This window comes from Ochotona curzoniae, unplaced genomic scaffold, assembly GCF_017591425.1.
Source record: "Ochotona curzoniae isolate NIBS_2020 unplaced genomic scaffold, NIBS_Ocur_1.0 contig_883, whole genome shotgun sequence".
Classification (NCBI taxonomy): domain Eukaryota; kingdom Metazoa; phylum Chordata; class Mammalia; order Lagomorpha; family Ochotonidae; genus Ochotona; species Ochotona curzoniae.
The window spans coordinates 26317184-26338060 of record NW_024466599.1 but is presented as its reverse complement, the minus strand read 5'-3'; the positions used below and the strand labels follow the sequence as shown (position 1 = coordinate 26338060).

Here is a 20877-nt window from a genome sequence, read left to right as displayed (position 1 = left end):
CCCATGTCAAAGAGTAGAATTTAGTTCCTGCCTGCTGGCATCAGCTGCTGTGACCATTTGGAGAGTGAATCAGCAAATGGAAAAATCTCTCTCTGCCCTTCTAATAAATTTCTCTAAAACATAGAAAATAGAACACAATAAAAGAGATCAAAATAAAACACCTAATAGAAATCAAGGAAAACTTCCACTGGAAAATTACATACTAGCAAGGACTGCAAGTCCTAACAGTGTCTGGGGAAAAAAATACCGCAGGCCAAAAAAGCAGTGTGTTCAAAGGTCCTTATGTTGGATCAAGACTGCAGGGCTCAAGAAACAGGAGACAAGACAACAGGACCGGAGCAGGGCGAGCAACAAGGAAGACTGGTCCTACAGGAAGCCCAAGGAGTGTACTAGTCAGGTCACAGAGTAATGCAAGACCCTCTAAGTACATTGACATTTACTCTGACTAAAATAAGGCACTACTGCAGGGTTTTGAGTGGGAGGAGGAACACAATGTAACCTGTTTTTCAAAGATCCCTCTCCCCGGGCCATTAATCACAGACTACAGGGAGCTAGGGTAGAAGTCCTTGTAATCAAGACAAAAGATGATGGTGGCTTAGACTTGTGTGGTGGTAGTGGAAGGGCTAAGCAGTGGTTGGATTCTGGATACATTTTGAGCTATACCTGGCCTGCCTATTTCCTTACTAAGGGGTCAAAGGGCATGAAAAGAGGAGCGAAGAGCCATTTCAATGTTTTTGGCTCGTTTGGGGAAGACCGGAGCTACCCTCAACCAAGACAGAGAAGGCCATCGTGCAGCAGGTTGGGGAATGGGGTAGCTGAGCAGTTTGGCGTAGATGTGTTAAGTTTGACCTCTAAGTGAAATTGTCCAGTCCATACTTGTATATAACTATCTAGAAGATGGCTGAGAGTTATGTAGGTGTGGCATTTCAAGATGTGAAGCTAAGTAAGACCCACAATGGTCTAAGAAAGATAGAAACATGAAGAGGATGAAGAAATGAGTCCTACGTCCCTTCAACATTTAGAAGTTTAGGGATGCAGATAAATTAGCTAAAGATTCCTGGGAACTGTCTCAAGAGCTGGAGGGGAACCAGAACAATGCAGTAAAATTCTACTTCAACGAGCCCAAAGGCGTTCTGTTCTCCAGTAATAGTTTGTGTGTTGGTTCCCTGAGTCCAGGTAAAGAAATTCCATATTCTGACTGCTTTTTCTTTGTAAATATTAGCCAATCACGTTAGCACTCCCTCTTCCCCCTGATTGATCATGGTGTAGTAACAGCCAGAGCAAAACCGTGAATGTCAAGCAATGGCTCCACTGGGCAGACTGCGTACTATTTTTATATGACACATATTCAGAGACAACTGAAAATCAAAGTAGAACCCATGGGCGTTGCCCTAACCAAAACTGTCAGATTTGGCAGATGTAGGATGGCACAGTCCTAAGCATTACCCCATACTACCAAGATGGAATGAGAGAATGCTTAAGCAAAGTGCCTGAGACACGCTATCAGGGCTGTCACGCAGCTGGTGGGAGCTCCACAGCATGCAGATGATGGACAGAACCTGGAAGAAGACAGATAGACTTGGTAGACTAGATGTCTCTATAAGGGTCCTACCCTGGACTCCTAAATTACATGCTGAGGTTGCTCTGAAGAGCAAGTATTAGCTAGCAATTACTTTACTGGGTTCTGAGAACACACAAACATCTTCAAGCATTAACTCTATGGTACAAATCCACATTATGAAAACTTACACTCTTGATTTAAAAACATAATAACAAGCTTTGCATTCCTCATTTTCAGCTCAGTCTGGAGACATAGCATTTGATAAGGAGGAAAAGCAAGAACAAGGAAGGCATGGGATCAAGAGGTTAGAGGAAAATCCTTCCATGTCCATCTCACCTCCCAGGGAGGAAACCAGCCCAGAAGAGGGAGACCTGAACTGTTACCTCCCCACCTGGTTCCTCTGTCCATCAACATGGGAGGCACTGATGGGGATGAGTCAGAAGCTTCTTGGAAGAGGCTTCGAGCTGCCTATGCAAATGCTCTTGGCTGTTCTCTGTTACCACAGAGGAAACAGCATAAACCCAAAGATCTCACTGCACAGAAAAACCAAAAGCTCACTCTGACCATTCTGCAGGTGTGAGGCAAGTTCACTCACACCAAGCCCAGGAGCCTCTAGACTGTCTCCCTCCTCTTCTCTCCTCCACCAACTTCTTCTGGCCCTTTGCTACCCATCCAGCCTAAATCTCACCCAAAGGCTTAGCCCAGTGCTGAAAAAAATTACTCAGTCCTGTGGCTCTTCTTTGTATCTTATTTTATATCGATGTGTCCCATCTCTCTTTCCTGGGATTTCATTATATTTCTTTGGGAAGAAGTGAGAGGAGTTAACAGGTAGACCTTAAGAGTCCTCTTGATCTGCTCAGCCTTGTTGCTGTTCTGTTTCTGAGTCAGCCACTTCTCTAAGGGGGTCACTTTCAGAACCTACCGAAAACTGAAGCCACATCATCACCCTTGAACTTAGAGCCCAGCATCCAAGTTCCCGGATGTGGCCTCAACTTGCAACTGGTTCTGGCTGCCTGATTCTTGCCCTGTGGGTAGACAGATCCCCAGCAACTATCAAGGTTGCTCAGAAACCTGAATTTTTTTTCCTTCTTTATTTTGAACAGCCATGTATCCCATAACCCTTAAGGTACCCATATGAATCCCCAGAATGAATCATCTTTATTTGAAACAAAGTTAAAATGTTCATGAGTCTCCATTTAAAAAAAAAAAATCATTGACTAGGATGGAAATCTCCAAACCTGACTTCTAGTCCTCAAAATCTTAACTATTCTATAAAATTGAACAGCTACTTATGCCCTCCGTGTCTAGGTTTATTCCATCTTCTCTGGGAAGGGACAGGCCTTGTATGAGGACAGAGATCCTAAGGGCTGGAGCTGGGCAAACTAGAAACCCAAGGAAGCCAAAAGAGCCAAAAGGCAAAGGAAAAGCCATGTTTTAACAGAATATTGAAGGCCTAGAATAGGGATATCAAACGTCACACAGAAATCAAAAGCTCTAAGGTAGGAGATATTATTTTTAAATAATATCCAGACATGGACAATTTGTATCTTTGGGAACTCTGTGAAATTTACTTTCCCTGTTCCCCCAATAAAAAGGTTCCACTGCTTGAAACAAAAACTTTTAAAACTTTTAGCAAATCCCAACACTGGGCAAGGGGCATTGCTGAAGTTGAGGGTGAAAACCATGGAGGAAATGCTTTCGAAGGCTTGCTTCAGCTCTTGGATTCTACTCTTTTGGTCCTGGCTCTTGAACAATAATCTCAGTTCAGAATGTAGTCCAGTAATGACCTTGATGGAGATCGATGCTCTGATTGGCTCTCCTCTATTGTCCTGAAGACATCTATGGGCTTTTGTGGAGTGGTCTAAAAAGTACACAATGTGTCAAAGGGATGCCCTGAATGCTTGGACTTTGATGGGAACAGTAGAGGGAAATGTTTCTAGTCAATCAGCAACCTCTTTCTTCGGCGATTGGCCCTTATCCCTTCCAGCTCTACAGTCTGCCAGGACTCGGGCAGTGTCTGGACAAAGTCTCATCCATAGGAGCCAAACTCCTCCAGCAGAATTGCTTGCCTTTTATGGTCAATTCCCAAATGTTCTAAATTTTTCTGGGTTTATTACATACCATAAAGTCTCTGACTTCTCTCAAGATGAAAGGTTAACAAGTTTATTCAAAGATGCCCTTCTTCCCTTGGACCAAACTGTTAGACTTTAACAACTAGCCTAAAGGCCTGGAGAGAAAATGCAGTGATCCTGTGCAAGAGCTGAGTTTAGGAGAAGCCACTTTGATTTCCTTTGACAAACTCACTTCCAACACCAGGGGCCCACTGCAAGGAAAACAAGTATGAGCAACTGAATCTAGGATTTTCCCAATTCGTACCTGTGATGCCTAAAACACAGTTTACCCATATATCTCCTTACTCCTCTTCTACGTCTTTCACCTTCATGATCTAAGAGTGAAGGATCGAGTACTTCTCCATTCCATGAGAGCATTATGCTGCTACATGATAAAAGAAAAGCAGTGTAGTAACAAGACAGGATCAAGCTTAAATTACCCAACTCCCCCGCCAACTGCCATGGATATTTGCTCTTCTTGTACAGCCTCCTTTTTCCAGGCATCACTTTGAGGAACCATCCCATATCAGCTTTATCCTTATAGTTGGGCCAGATCCTTTGCCTGTAACAGGGATGTTTATGAGTTACAGGTCAAAGTCAATGCCCTCTATCCTCCAACCCAGAGACAACATCAGCAAAGACCCCAGAACTGCACTTGGGCCAATGGCCATCAGGCTAAGACCCTGTGGAACTGGTGCACAGGGCACAGGTACTCTCCTGTCACTAAAACTGAGATTAGAGGGATATGATCATGTGGCTACTAGTATCCATCTAGGAGGAAATACTATAGCTAAGGTCAGAGTTACTCATAGGAGAGCAGATGAGATACAACAAGAAAATACTAGGTTCTGCATTCAGCTGTGCTGGAACCAGAGAAAGGAAATTAATTAATATTTTGGCTCATGTAAGTTTGAATGAAGTTTTCTGTCGCTTACAGCTGAAAGATTTACACATGCTCTCAAGTCTCTGGATCTTGCTCTCTGAACTTTTTAAATGAGTGTGTTAAAACTATTCAGTGATTCTCAGGGGAGATTGGAATGTGGAGTGGGACAATTCCTTTTTTGCATAAACTGTTCTAAATATTTGTTTCTGCCCCTGAACACTAAATGCAAGAAGCACCAGCCACTCTTTATGACAAACATTCACTATCCATTCCACCGTACATACACACACACACACACACACACACACACACACACACACTTCCAAATGCACTGCTAGAGTGATGGTTCTAGCACCAGCTGAGAACCAACAAACCAGAGAGAATCTCTAGGGCCCCTTTTAACTTCGCTAAAATTAGTCACAGAATCAAAAATTCAGTTCCCTAGAGTGTAAGCATCAAACAAGAGTAATCTGATGTCTGTGTTCACTTCTTTATAAATTGAGGATATGAATCTAAGAGTTATTGCGATAAATTACTTGATATTACATTACTCCAACATGGCCCAATATGAGTCCTTAATATCCACAGTCATTTCAATGCCATTATTGCATGGAATGTTTCTTATTAAAAAGGAAACAAGAGGGGGAAAAAAAAAAGAACAACTGTTAAGGTGATCTTTTCATGGCGTTCATTCTACCAACTCAGAGTTAAAAATCACTTTTACAGTTACTTTCTGCAGCCAACCTTTTTCTATGTTTCTTTAACTACAACTCCAGCAAAAGCAGTTCCGGCTGAGGGAGCAGGAGGTAAGGGGTTCATTGTTACAAAGACATGGATTTATTGCTTCCAAGTGTAACGGCAAGGATGACTAGAGAACAACAGTGAGCTCGATGGCTGACAGTCAACTGTGCTCACTCACTTCTCCACGCCAATCTCTTGGTTCATATGATTTACTGCATGTCATTCATTCTTTGTCAGCCAAAACCACAAATGTTAAATCCACAACTGCCAAGGCCCTCTGGCACCGCATAGCACTAAGGAAGTTTCAGAGACTAACGTTTCCTGTGCTGTTTATAATTTATTGGCTCTTAAATCTACATTTCATGCTACCTTTGTAATCTTTGTAAATATGTTTGGGTTTTCTTTCTGTTCATTTGTTTGCATTAGCTTCAAGCTGTGTCATTTCCTCCTTCTTGGTTATTTTGTGCACTTAGTATTAATTCTCATGCAAATGGTCGAAACTCTCCACCGACAAATTTGGATATGTTGGGAGAGTGGGACTTGTTCCACGGGCTGCCTTTGAAATATGAGCACAACAAGATGACTTCACATCGCGTGAGCACGCCAACCAAACTCGGGCCAAGGGATGCAGCCACGACAGAGACAGCCCTTTTATCCCAGCTCTCTTCACAACTGTCAGAACTTATTGCTGCTGGATGCATTGCCAGGAATCTGGGGCCAATTTCCATGTTGAGGAGGATTTTGGGGGGTATCCTATACCACCCCCACTGCCTCAGCCAGCCAACAACCTTTCCTCTCCATGTCAGCCTTCCATGAAACAAGGCAGCGGTTTCACACAACGCCATATCCCCCTCTCAACCCAGCAAGAATTTCACTCTTGAACACTGCAAAGGATGCACCAGGGAGTCAGAGAAGTGAGACAGAAGGGGGAAGTAAGGGCAGGCAGTTAAAATCACTTCAAAATGACTTTCAGAATTTCAGACTGGGTAGAAAGGGCCCTGAAGTGCAGAATGAAACCTCAATCATTCCAACGCTCATCTTTGAAACCAAAAGTTGGTGGGTAGGCTGGCTATCAAAACACAGTCTCATGCCATTAGGAATAACAAATTTAAACATTCTCCCCAAATTTCCTCTGTTGGCTTTGCTTTAAATCATTGTGGCTGCCTCAAATCATCTCCTCTTCTTGTCTTTATTTGCCTTGATCCCTACACCTTCACTCCTCAGATTTAGGTCCTACCAAGAAGTTGACTTTTTTCCCACAAAACCTACTGGGACATCCATTGCCTGTTCATGACATAAATGGGACGTGTCAGGAGTCTTGTCCATTCCTTCTTCCTGCACACAGTAATCGCTTCCAGCTGGGCCGAAGTGAAGGCGCAAATGTTTCGTGTTCACATGATTCTGCTACAGCACCGTCATGAATGTATTTCTTTGATGGCAGATAAAGCTTCATGCAGTCAAATGCCTAAGGGTTTGGAGCTGGAACTGGAAGCATGGGTTGCTTTGTTCTTAGGGCAACTGCTTCCCTATCTGAACTGTTCCTCCATCTTGAAGGATCTGCCTTTTCTCCTCCAGCACAACCCTCAAGCTCCAAGAACAGGTTCATGGTATTTTTTTAATGCCAAGATTATGAATGCGCTTTTATGAATTTCGCCTTTGAACTCATTTCTCTTGAAGAAGAAAAATAGCCCTATGTATTGCAGGGCTGCCTGTAACAGACAAAGCATACAAACTGCTCTCTTAGGGACAGTAAAACACTCCAAAATGCACACAGAAAAATTCCAAATGCAGCATCATGCTTATGAAACACAGCCTTCACTGCTATAATTTTTGAAAAGTAATACTTCTGATTGCGTGAATTATACGTGAATTATATTTCAGAGATTAATAGCAAGCTTAATACCTTAAACTGTCTCCCTTTATGACATCATGATTGCTTTTATCATATTAATGCAAACTCTTTAGTGAATAGAATTTTATAATGTGTATTTTGGAAGGAAGGAAATGGTCATTGGATTAAGCTGCTTATATTTTTATGTTTCCTTTCATCCAATTTCAACCTATCTCTCAACTTCCTATAAAAATAATTCAACTAATGCCAACTCAACATATTAGAATACATCCCCTATTAATTGCTTTTTGCCTCAAAAGGACCTTATAATCCAGGCTTCAAATTATATATGCAGTACTGGCAACTAATATTTGAGTTTCTTATTTAAATTTCATCTCGCTCTGATTTAACATGATCAGTTACAGCATATCTTTTTCCGTATTTTTTAAAATGCTTTCTCACATCCAAAAATTAATCCAGAATGTCAGCTCCCTTTAATCCTACTTTGTGGCTTAGATTCTTTAGCTGTTGGAACCACTCATGTTGGTTTCTGTCATGCCCATGCTAATGCAAAAATAGCCTCTCCCATGGCAGAGAAATAATCCTACATGGAAATGAGCCGCCTCTGAAGCCTAACATTGTCAGATCAACCACAGCAACAATACTTTAAGACTGCTTTCCCGGGGGCAAGCATCTAGCCTAGTAGTTAAGACACCCACGTCAGTCTACGGCCATACCACCCTGAACACGCCCGATCTCGTCTGATCTCGGCAGCTAAGCAGGGTCAAGCCTGGTTAGTACTTGGATGGGAGACACCCACATCAGCGTGCCAGGATTTGTTGCCCAGCTCCAGTTGTGACTCCAACTTCTTGTTAATGCCGGCCCTGGCAGACAGCAGTCATAGACCAAGTTCACTCCATTTCTACGACGCCCCCCCCCACAGGGTAGACCTGGCATTTGGGGAGCAAATCTGAGCAGACAAGAAACTGCTCTGTGTTTGTGTCTGTCTCTATTTGTTCCCCTCACATACACTCCCTTCCTCTCAAAAAAATATTTCTTTTTTAATATTTTCAATTTTTATTTGAAGGGCAGAGTTATTGAGAGGAGAGACAGAGAAACGCATCTTCCATCTGCTGGATCATTCCTTAAATAGCTGCTACAACCACGGCAGGGTCAATCCAAGCCCAGCTTCTTTTGGGTCTCCCAAGTGGGTGCAGGGGCCCCAGGACTCGAGCCATCTTCTGCTGCTTTCCCAGGCTATAAGTAGGAGCAGCCAGCACACAAACTGATGCTCATATGAAATACTGGTGCCACCAGCAGAGGCTTAGCCTATTTATGCCAAAGCACTGGGGGGTGCGGGGTGAGGGAGGGATGCTTTTAAAAAGGAAACATATTTTTTAAAAAGGAGTGCTTTCCCAGACTCAATAACATAAGAACAAAAATTTCTCCCTTTTTTTTTAAGATTATGCATATATTTGAAAGGCAGTTACAGAGAGAAAGGGAGAAATAGAAAGATCCTCATTCCCCAAATGGTAGCAATGGCCACGGCTGGGTCAGGCTGAATGAAACCAGGAACCTAGAACTCTACCCTGGTCTCAACATCATTTGCAAGGGGCCCAAATACTTGGACCACCTTGCAGGGCTCTCTCAGGTGTACTGGGAGCTGAACTGGAAGTGGAACGGCTGGAACTCAAACCAGAGCTCACATGAGATGCTGAACTACTGGAACTCCAACCAGAGCGTATACGAGATATTGGCACTGCAGGCAGCAGCTTAACTCTCTGCACCACAACACCAGTCCCATAACGTAAGAATTTCAAGATACAACTGTTGGTATTAAGAATATTCTAGAAAGTAGCTTAAACATACAAATGAAAAACTTTATAATTATTCAGAGTATAAGCCTTAGAACTAGACTGCTTGGGTTCAAATACTTCTACCACTGCTTGGCAAGCTACACTTAACTAATCATCATAAAATAGGCTCACAGATGTTGCGAAGATTATGTGTCAGAAACAAGTAAACCTCTCTTGATAATTAACTCACAAATGCACACCATCTCTTTATATAATTTTAGATTTGTCAAATAAAAAGAAATTATGGGAAAATCTAAAACAACAGTGTCACAAGTGTAAAGCAAATACATGTAATATTTATATATTATACATATTCTTATAAGATTGCATTTCTCTCTTTCTTACCTGGAAGCGTGTCACAACGACTCCCTTGCCACTGAGTTTGAAACCACCCTTGCTTTACTGTTCCCCTTGTCTGGCCTTCTCTCTACTCGGTCCCAGTACAGCAGACAGTGTCTGCCCTGAACAGGAACACACAGCAAGCAGACGCCCTAACTTCCTCTGGGTAGCAGGAGCAGTTTCCTAATGGGTAAATTGACCAAGTCTGTGCTTCTGTGTCTGGGCTCCCTACGGGTGAAAACAATCGGTAAATGCTTGCGTCTTCACAGGGGGCAAAACTGCCGTTATCAGCTCAACAAACTCAAATACCACGGAACTTCGCCTCACATCATGACTACTTTGCTAGCACGATGAAACCTTAATATTGACTCAAAAGTTCACACTCAACACTCTTTTCTGTCTGCATTTCTGCATCAAAACACCAAATACAAGTTCAGTGACTACAGTTCCACAAAACTACACAATTATAATTACTATAATTTTAAAATGTGAGGAAAACCTAAGCAGATAACGATTCTATTAATATAATGGGATTATAGGGTTTTTTGTAGTTTTATTCTTTTATCCATTTCCCAATATTTTTGTTACTGACTATGTAAGTTTTTAAATAAAAATGCTAAATTTTGGGCCTGGCCTGGTAGCCTAGCAGCTAAAGTCCTCACCTTGCACATGCTGCCAGGATCCATATGGGTGCCAATTCTAATCCTGGCAGCTCCACTTCCCTTCCCTGTCCCTACTTGCAGCCTGGGAAAGCAGTTGAGGACAGCCAAAAGCCTTGGGACCCTGCACACGCGTGTGGGAGACCCAGAAGAAGCTCCTGGCTCCTGACTTCAGATCAGCATAGCTGTGGCCGTTGCAGCCTCTTGAGGAGTAAGTCATCAGATGGGAGATCTTCCTCTGTCTCTCCTTCTCTCTGTGTATCTGACTTTCCAATAAAAATAAAATAAACCTTTTTTAAAAAAAAAAGTTAAATTTGTAAAACTAAAAAAACTGAACCGCATTAAATTGTATAATTCTTTAATGCATATAAAAAAGAAATTTACAACATGTTATTTAATTCTTATTTTCATTTCCATGAAATTAATCCAACATATTTCTAAAAGAAAATTGAGAACCTTCAAACTGTTTCTTTTGTGGTATACATAATAGATTGCCAAATATGGTAAGTCATAAAGCTAAGGCTACATATTGTACAATATCATTATTTTTATACACTGTTTTAGAAGAGAATTCTATTAAATCAATCTAATTTCACTTAGTTCAACAAGTTTTTAAAATATTTTTCTTTTTCCTTCACATGTTCTCTCTTTTAATCTCTACATCAAAATCAATATGCAATTTGGGCCACAATATAATTCTATGATTCATTGATTACATTAATCAAAGACACCTCCAAAATGAATCTATAGGATAGAAATTTCACACAGCATCTGTCTGGAACCAGAGTACTGAAAACCTTGACTTGTGAATTTAAAAGCAATTACCATAATTACTAAATAAACTAAAATCAAAATTACAAATGCAGATATTCCAACACAAAAACTTGTAGGATTTTGTTTAGATTGTCAATGGTGGAGTCATCCAAATTTCCTTCGTTATCATCCATCGTGTGCCAAACTTCAGGGAAAGGAGATGGTATCAGATGCAGAACTGGAACGCCTAATAGCAAAGAACAGACTTGTAATTAAGAACACGTCCCCAGCGAGCGAGCTAGAAAGTGTTATTCTGCAAGCAGAGGGAGCTCTACCATAGACAAACGCCTGAATATTCGTCATCCCCTACACACTGCACATGCCACCCTTGTACTCCAAGATCATTGACTCACACAACAAATATTAATGCAGTAAATAATTGCAAAGCACCTGCTACCGAGCAGCCCCTGTTCAACGTGTAGGTGTTTCATTAGCTAAAAGGCAAAGCCCTTCTCACAGGAAGCCCTTCTTTCATTCCAAGAGGAAAAAAAGTAAAAATATCTAGAACATAATGTTTAGCGGGCCAGACACAGCACCAGGGTTAAGACGTCATGTGGAATGCCCACATGCTACATCAGAGTACCAGGCCGCGAGCCTCCATTCCACAGCAGTACCCGCTCCCTACCACTACACGGAGGCAACAGGTAACAGTCTGAGTGCCCTGCCACGCAGGTGGGAGCACTGATTGGTTCCTGGGCTCCTGTTCGCAGCCTAGCCCAGGCCCACCTGTTGCAGGCTTTGCAGAGTGAACTAAAGGATGGGAGACATCTCTGTCTTCCAAATAAATAAATAAGTAAATACTTTGTGAAAAAGGAAAAAAAAGCTTAGATTTGATAAGCTTTTATTTGACAATAAAGTAAGGGAATATACAGTCAGGGCCAGATGAGAAGACCTTCCTGAGACCCTGTCACAGAGAAACCCAAGGGGAAGGCGCACCAAGCACTGCTGGGAGCAGCATTCCCCGCAGAAGTATCAGAAAGGACCTGAGGCATACAGTGTGCCTGGCCTTGTTTAAAAATCAGCAAAAAAAAGGGCCAGTGTGGCGGGATCAGAGCAACAGCTGGAGGTGGGAATGACACTGAAGAGAGAAAACGGAGTCAGAAAATGGAGACCCTTCTAGGGCCTGGTAAAAATGCACGGTCTTACTTAAAATGATGGCAAGTCACTAGAGCTCTAAAATAATTTTTAAAAGATAACTCCAGTTCTTATGAAAAATCATGGAAGCAAGGATAAAAATGTGCTGCAATCTTTAAGAATAGTGTTTGCCTCAGAAGGCCCCAATTCCTCCCATGTCTCCTTCATTCCTCAAAGCTAAACAGGATGAGCCCTGAAGAGCATCCCTGCCAGAGAACAGTGTGCCTGCACCAGGGACTAAACAAGGCCCAGGAAGAGGCAAAGGCTGAAATAGGATCTTATTTTTCACTTAAATGTGGATAACAGATACGTACTTGCAATCTCAAAATGCATATGAAGTAAATAACAAACAAACAAACAAAAAACCCACCAGACATACACACATGTATTACCTTTTCTTAGAAATGGTATATGGTCATCCTGAATCACACCTCCATAACCAAAGTCCTGGAAATACTGCCTCTCCAAAGAGTGATCCTTGAGCAAATTCAATTCATAAAGTTCTTGTTCTGCAAAGGATAAGTATTCAGGTCGATGAATATTTGATGTAATCAAGACTCAGAACGCATTCTTATTCGAGGAGTTTAAAGTCTTAATGCCTATGGTCATCATTCTAAAAGTATGGTAAGTTCTGAGTATGATCACACCCATTACAAATTTTGGAATCAAACTTGAGTGTGCACATTTTGGGATAGGAGAGAACAGTCACTCCCGGCTCTAATCTTACAGGGAACAACCCTTTTCAAGGTGAAAACTAAGAATAATGAGGAGAAAAAGGGAGAAAACTAGTGGAAAATGGGAACGCTGGTAGAGACGCTTATGGGCCCAGACCTAGCAAAAAGCATGCCTTAAACAGAGATGCAGCTCGGGCCCGGCGCGGTGGCGCAGTGGTTAAGGTCCTCGCCTTGCACGCCCGGGATCCCATATGGGCGCCGGTTCTAATCCCGGCAGCCCCGCTTCCCTTCCAGCTCCCTGCCTGTGGCCTGGGAAAGCAGTTAAGGATGGTTCAAAGCCTTGGGACCCTGCACCTGCGTGGGAGACCCAGAAGAGGCTCCTGGCTTCGGATCGGCATAGCATCGGCCGTTGCGCTCACTTGGGGAGTGAATCATCGGACGGAAGATCTTCCTCTCTGTCTCTCCTCTCTGTATATCCGCCTTGCCAATGAAAAAATAATAAAGTAAATCTTAAAAATAATAATAATAAAAAGAGATGCTGCTCGAGGGTTTGAACAGTCCAACAGAGTGGAGGTGAAATCTATCAAGTCATCAATGGGGATGGGATGCTATTGTGACCTACATCAGCAGCAGCAACATCATTTGGGAACTCGTTGGTGATGCAAACGATCGAGGTGCTCAGATAATTATTTACTTAGAAACTCTGGGGATGGAGCCCAACAATCTATGTTGCAAAAAGCCCCGTAGACAATTCTGAGGTGCACAATAGTTTGAGCATTACTGGCTCATATTCCAATGGCTCTGATCATCTCACAAAAAAATCGCAAGATTGGAAAACAACCAACTGAAACTTCCTGGGCTAGCTGGGGCTTTTAATTGCTAAGTTTAAAAACACCATATTCTTTTCAGTTTGTTGATATGTCATTCCTTTGCCACGGGCTACAACTTTTCTTTTACATATTTAGAGATACAGTTTGAAGCACCTGTAGCAGTACAATGGATTAATGCTGCAGTAAAGTACAAGTTACTGCCATCAGTTCGTTCTGTTACAGGACATAGGAAAAGCCAACAAACTCCTCCAAAGAAAGCCAAACTTAAGGTTACCATCAAGTGAGGAAAACACCTGTAAGGAATAGGCCCACTGAGTTCATGTTCCAGTTCCACAGAAATACTTCTTCCAAACTAGGAATTCAAATTTACCAAAGAGAACCTCCTGAAGGTTAGATAGAAGGTTTTTTTGTTAGATCCTAGGTCTAGATATCAACCAGTTCTTACAGCAAAAGCGTAAATTAAGAATTACTACTCAAAAGTAATATTATTCTATCTTGTTCCAAGAAGCATGTGTGGCCAGGAAGGAATTTCCAGCACTGAAGTTCTTGCCTTAAAAAAAAAAAGATTTTAAAAAAACGGCAGCTTCCAGGACTGGATTGTTATAACAAAGACCCGCGCGTTATGGACTTCTCTGAGGCCTGAAGGATTTGCTGCGCTTTGCTTTGTTTTAGGAGAGGGGTGGATGTATCATGCAAAGAAATTCGTTTCCTTCCTCAAGCACCCCAGTCACCTGTCTTATCCACAGACATCTGTTGGCTTGGCCTAGCTTAGCCTGCTCTACTCTCCTGGACCCAACTCTCAATCTTCTGGAAGAATCTGCATTTCTCTTGCATCTTCAGAAAATTGACAGAGCTTGCACTAGACTTAAAGGAAAATACTGTCTGCTTAAGCTAAAATTAGGCATGACAAAGACAGTGGTTGAAAATAAAGAATATCTTAGGGTACCATTATAAGGATGTGACATTCACCATTAGTCAATTTCCCCTAGAAATGCATTTCATAAGTTTCAAACACAACTCCTAGGACAATACCATGAATTTCTTTCTTAGGATATCCAAATATGAAATACAATATGGTATGTCTCAAATCAAAAATATAGTTTCATGTAGGAGAATAAATGAGACCTACTAAAAGAAGTGAATAGGAATAATAAATCAGTGAAGAGAGGAAAAAATTTTCTTACACATTTAAATCATAAATTTTTAAGTTTTACATTTATCATATTTCAATAGGAAGAAATAAAGCATAAAGCTTTAAAAACAGTTATGGGGAAGCATTTGGCAGAGCAGTTAAAACATAGTCTGAGGGCCTGGCGCAGTGGCCTGGTGGCTAAAATCCTTGCCTTGCATACATCGGGATCCCATATGGGTACCAATCTGTAACCCAGCTGCTCCATTTCCCTTCCAGATCCCTCTTTGTGGCTGGAAAAGCAGTAGAGGATAGTCCAAACCCTTGGGACCTTGTACCCACATGGGAGATCTGAAACAAGCTGCTGGCTTCAGATCAGCTTAGCTCAGGCCATTGCAGCTACTTGGGGAGTGAACCAGTGATGGAAGATCTTTCTGGCTCTCCTTCTTTCTATAAATCTGCCTTCCCAATAAAAATAATGAATAAATCCTTAAAAAGAGAAAACATACATAGCCTGAACATATCCAATATTGGAATGCCTGGGTTTAGGGTAAGATCCACTTCCACTCTGTCTTCCTACAAATGAACATTAGGAGGCAGACAGGTCTCAAGGAGTTCGGTCCCTGTCACTGGTACGGGAGATCCAAACAGAATTCCCGACTGATGGCTTTGGCCTGCAGGCTTCTTGCCAAGTAAACCAGTAGAAAGGAGAACTTTCTCACAGTCTCTCCCTCTCTTTCCCTCTCTCTACTTTTTTTGAATAATGAATAAAACAAGCAAATAAGAACTTTCAGAAAAAGAGTCTTACCGATTGCTTTAAGTCTACTAAACCATCTGGCAGTGTTTGGAAAAAAGTTGGGAAATGTTGGGTTTGGAGCTCCAATTAAATCCAGTAAGACCAATAAATCCTAAGGTAGAAGAAATAGATTATTTAATCACTGTCATCAAAACACACTAAATATTCATCAATGAGGAAAAACAATCAAACAAAATTAACTACACTTTAGTAATTGAGACTAATAAGGGAGATAAATAAATAACAAAAGATTTAATAATAGTGAATACTAATTGTTTTAGAAAACTGATATTTCTTGACTATATAATGTGACCAAATGGCAAAGTGCTATTTGTGTGTGTAACTCCAGAAGGATATCACCAAAGACAAATTACAAAGAGAACATCTGGATAAATGTCTCACAGATCAAGAAAAATGTTCGTTTTCTTGATTTCCAGGTAGGAGTCCATGCCAGCCTGCTCCTCTATCCCACTGAAAAGTAGCCATTTTATCCTTACTTTGCAAAAGTAAGATCTCCTACAGGTCAGCACTCAGTAAATATTTATGGATCAAGCAGCATCAAAAACAACTTGGGGGCCCGGCACGGTGGCCTAGCAGCTAAAGTCCACGCCTTGAACACGCCGGGATACCATATGGGCGCTGGTTTTAATCCTAGCAGCTCCACTTCCCATCCAGCTCCCTGCTTGTGGCCTGAGAAAGCAGTCGAGGACGGCCCAAAGCTTTGGGACCCTGCACCCGTGTGGGAGACCCGGAGGAGGTTCCTGGTTCCCGGTTTCGGAGCGGCACAGTACCAGCCGTTGCACTCACTTGGGGAGTGAATCATCGGACAGAAGATCTTCCTCTCTATCTCTCCTCCTCTCTGTATATCTGACTTTGTAATAAAATAAATAAATCTTAAAAAAGAAAAAAAACTTGGTACATAAGAGCTACATGACGTTGGGCTTCTTGGTCTTTGTTTCCTAGGCATCAAACAAGCAGCTCAACTTAGCTGATCTCAAAAGGTCCCCTCTGGTTACAAGGTTCTATAATTAAACCAGTGTTCCTTCACTCGCTCAAGCCACAGAACAGCAGCACTCAAGGAATCCTTCAAGACTAGCCCCTAGATCAAGACCTCTTGGCTAATACAAGTGAAATAATATACGAGTAAATATTTATCATAGGTCCCGACACAGAATAGATAAGTATGTTCAGCTTATGTTTCTAAGACACAGTACGGATAAACCCAAGAAAGATAATTAAATATACTCATTGTAAAAGATAATAATAATAATAATAATAGGCTTGCTGGCACTGTGGCTAAGCCTCTGCCTGTGGCACTGGTATCCCATATGGGCAGTAGTTTGTGTCCTGGCTGCGCTACTTCCAAGTCAGCTCCCTGTTTATGGCCTGGAAAAACAGCAGAGGATGGCTCGAGTCCTTTGGCCCCTGCACTTACATGAGAGACCTGAAATAAGCTCCTGACTTAAAACCAGCTCAGCTCTGGCCATTGCAGTCATTTGGGGATTGAACAAAGAGACAGAAAGGGTGTGTGTGTGTGTGTGTCTCCTCTTTCTGTAACTCTTTCAAATAAAAGTAAAATAAAGGTTAAAAAAGAAAAAGTTGAATAAGCTACTAAGTTTCAATTTCCAGGGGGGAAATGGTTTCAAGCACCACTATGAGGTCTTGAAATTGTACTGATAAGGAAACAATGTCTCTCCTGCTTCTCCCAACCCTTTTAGCTGTTCCTGCCCAAGTGAATGAAAGAGGCGCTGACCATGATCCCCTGACCATTGCGAACTTCCACTGGGTAACAGGAACTTAAAGACAACGGCAACAGGAAGTATTTTAGACTTACACAAGACATTCAGTGTGGCCATCTGGACACATAAGGGGAAAGACGTGAACAGAACCAAGGGCAAGTGGAGGGGTTAGCAACACCTAGATGGAATGAAGGTCACACATGGAAGGAAGCACTGGGAAGAACAGAGTCATTAGGGTCACAGGCGGTTCTAAATTGGAGTTCATGAGGACTTCGGAATTGATGAAGATCAAATATGAGAGCGGGGAGAGATTCAGGCGCAGGACATGGGATCTGAAAGGGACTGTGCACTTTGCAAGGGGATGAAGTTAAGGCCGTGTGTTGTCTCTATTCTTAGTGCTAACCACAGGGTTTTAAGACAGCATCGATATGTCCCTCTTCCCGTGTCAGGAATGCCACATCAAAACCAACACATCAAAATGTCATTTAAACACTGCTGTCACTGTAATGTTTTAGAGTCATCAAAGAAAGTCTTCATTGCCATTCACACCCCCCCCCCCAGCCTCCTCTGCTTTCACAAAAGCCTCTATGAAGAGATTTGCTACGTCCATTGCAATTCCATGTGGGGGAAAGTGGGGTGTTCCCATGGGACCAAACTGAAACTGATGTTTCCTTGATTAGACTTTTGCATTACTCTAATTACATTCAGTCAAACATGACTCCTAACCCAGATTCATTCTTTTCAGCTCTGGGATTCCTCAAACACCCAAAGCCTGACATGGAATGTTCTACTATAAACATTCTGATCCAGGGATGCCATGGTACTCTGAGGTCTTTACTTGGCTTTGGCGGTCTTTTCCTTGGAGGCAGAGCCTGTAGGTCCAACACCATAGAAACTAACCATGCCATGCAGTTGGTTGGTGGCTGTGGCTCCAGGCGGGTGCGGGGTCGATGCCATCTTCGCAGCTAAGTGCCGAGACCCATACAGGGAATCTTGAGGAGACCAGTGCAGGAAAGCCTCTTCTCCATCAAAGAAAATAAGCTGAAGGGAGACAGCTGGCCTGGAGTCTGAAAGATTCTGGCAAAAAGAACAAGAAAAAGATGGCAAAGTGCTGTGGTGACTGAAAAATGGCAGCACACTTTTCTAGTTACTGGACCAAGAGGTGTGCCATGAAGAATGACAGACAAAAAAGCAAGTGAAACAGTGTCAAACTTGCCTGCTCACCACTTCCTCTCACACCTCTCTCACCATCTTTTAACCCATATTAGTATCACTTTCTCCGACTCCCTCTGAATGTATGTTTTCTCACTCGTTAGAGAACTTTAAAATGATGAAATGACAATGATGAGCTCTGAGACGTGCCACCCAGTTCCTCTTCAAGAGGATATTGCCCAAGGTGCTGGCAGAGTTGGCAGCTACTTTAATGATTGCTTCAGCTGCCCCTGGTAGGGATGTCCTACACCCAACCATTGGCCTTTCCAGGTCCTGGGGCTCTCAGAAGCCCCACTGCACCTCCAGAGCACCCCAGAGCTTGGCTAGAGCTGCTGAACCTGCACTGCAGCTTGCTTTCTCCCTCAGCCTAGTCCAGTTTCTTTCCCCTCCCTGCTACCTGCGTGGACCCAAGGCCACTCCCTCCTAAATGACCTACATGCTAACCTCCACATCAGCACCCACTCCCTAGGGAAGTCAGCCTGAAACAACTAAAGCACTTTCCAGCTTCTCACCCTAGTTAAGTCTGCATGTGGGTTTTTTGGGATTTTTTTGTTTTGTTTTGTTTTGTTTTGTTTTGTTTTTTAGAGTCTAGGTTTACAAACTCTGCCTTAGGAATGTTACAGTGACCCAAGGAACAATCTTGATAACCTTTTCCCTCAAGAAAATCCACATTTTAGTTAGGTTAGAGAGAGAAAAAACAAACACAGGAGTATAGAAAAAGTACCAAAGGCTACATAGGTAACTTACAACTCCTTGGGAAGTTAGGCAGAATGAGATGCAGATCCTTTGGGGGGGGGGGGTGTCATGGAATGATTTGTTTATGAAAGAGACTGAGCCAAATGGTGAAGTACTAAGATTCTGCCTGGCTTTCTGCTTTACCACTGTCTGACAGCAACTCTAACCTTGCAGATGTTGGTTCCCTAACGACCACAATTGTTCAACCCCATTGGCATCCCTAATTTATGAATTTTTCACCTTGCCACATCCTTCACCTCTTGTGTTGTTCTCACTTTACCAGAGTCAGTTTAAGTTCCAGTCAATAATTTTCATCGCTTCCTTGCACGCACTCTCCGCTCTTTGCCTCTCTGCCTTGATCAAACTCTCATGACAAATAATAATAACAACATAAAGTCCACTTCTCTGCCTACCTGGTGCCTACACTCATACACCTGTGCCTGGGTAGAGAAAAATATGTAACCACACTATCAGGGTTTCATTAAAATTCATGACTACAAGCCTTGCATTAGCCTTTCATGTTGACTGACAGTTGAATCGTATTTTCACTCACCCTCCTACTCTTCTAGGATTCCACATCCTCCTCTTCCCAACTCACCTCACCCATCCACACTCCCAACTGATGACCTTGATTTCTTCTTGTTGTGTTCATATCAGATGCCAATATTTCCGCCTGTGCCCTAAATCTTATCTCTTCTCATATATTCAGGGAAATCACCCAGCAAACACCAGTTTTTCCATCCTTGCTGAATAAATTCCATCAATCTACAACCACGCTGGTGCTTCTTTTATCATAAAATCTTTGGCCAATTACTGCCCCATTTTGTTATCCCCATTAGTAGCTACATTCCTTGAAGGAGTTGTCCATTCTCACAACTCCTCTTCCTCAATCTATGCCAACCAGGCTTTATCTCCACCACCTACCAAAGCTGCTCTTGTCAAGGGCAGCAACAACTTGAAAATTGCTTAATTCAAAGGTCCTCTCTCAGCCTTCATCTTTCTTGACTCATTGACAACACTTTACACAGTTGCTCACTTCCTCCCACATCTCCCCTTCTTCATCTGGCCCCAGCCCACTGTATTTCTCCAGCTCAACCAATACTGATGGTTCCATTCAGCTGACCAAGAGCCCCAGGGTTTACATTTTGATTCTCCTTTCTTCTCTGCATACATTGATATTCGTTATTGTGCAAAAAGTCCTTTGAAGTACCCTTAAACATATACACACAATACACATACATAGCACACACACATAAATATACACATATTTATCACCAATTCCAAACAATGCATCTCTGGCCCAGGCCTGGTTCTGTATACTCAGAGGCCAAATGATTAGTTCCACACAGATGTTTGATAACTCATATACTGAGTGTCAAAGTCAATTCCGTTACTCTGAAATCTGCATGACCAACAGCAGCTACACTGCTGGCAACACCACTCCTGCAGTTACTCAAACCAAAAACCTTCCCTCCCCTCCCTCTTCCTCTCCTTCTCCCTACCGCCCACACCCTTCTACACACACACACACACACACACACACACACACACACACACGGCTATCCTGCCTCAACAAATTTATTTCCCACAGTTCCTCACCATATACCTCTTCTTTTTCATTGGCTTTACTTTCTTTAAGTTCAGTACATCTCCACAATCTTGTGTTCGAACATTCCTGTTTTTTTGTGTGCCTGTCTGGTTTTGGACTCCTCTCCTTCCACGTGCTCCAGCCTGGTCTAGGTCTGGCTGTTAATGAGGCCTGGTGTCCATCTGCCTGCTGTGGACTCCCCTCACCATCACCTTGAGGACTCCCCCTGACTCTTCTCTAAGAGAT

The 20877-nt window shown here is 42.5% G+C and overlaps 1 protein-coding gene and 1 long non-coding RNA gene across 2 annotated transcripts in view; both read right to left on the bottom strand.

Moving 5' to 3' along the window:
- The window catches only part of LOC121164818, a 133466-nt gene extending 123476 nt beyond the window's left edge, over positions 1–9990 (bottom strand). The window contains exon 1 of the long non-coding RNA XR_005885166.1: positions 9329–9990. This is a non-coding gene — a long non-coding RNA (uncharacterized LOC121164818). The remainder of the gene's footprint in view (positions 1–9328) is intronic.
- Positions 9991–10617: 627 nt separating this feature from the next.
- QPCT (glutaminyl-peptide cyclotransferase) overlaps positions 10618–20877 on the bottom strand; it is a 32351-nt gene continuing 22091 nt past the window's right edge. Inside the window, exons 4-7 of the mRNA XM_040993091.1 lie at positions 17997–18173; positions 15370–15469; positions 12321–12437; positions 10618–10981 (exon numbers count right to left, since the gene is read on the bottom strand). Of these exons, the coding sequence (XP_040849025.1) occupies positions 10836–10981; positions 12321–12437; positions 15370–15469; positions 17997–18173 (540 nt within the window). The 3' untranslated portion in view covers positions 10618–10835. The remainder of the gene's footprint in view (positions 10982–12320; positions 12438–15369; positions 15470–17996; positions 18174–20877) is intronic.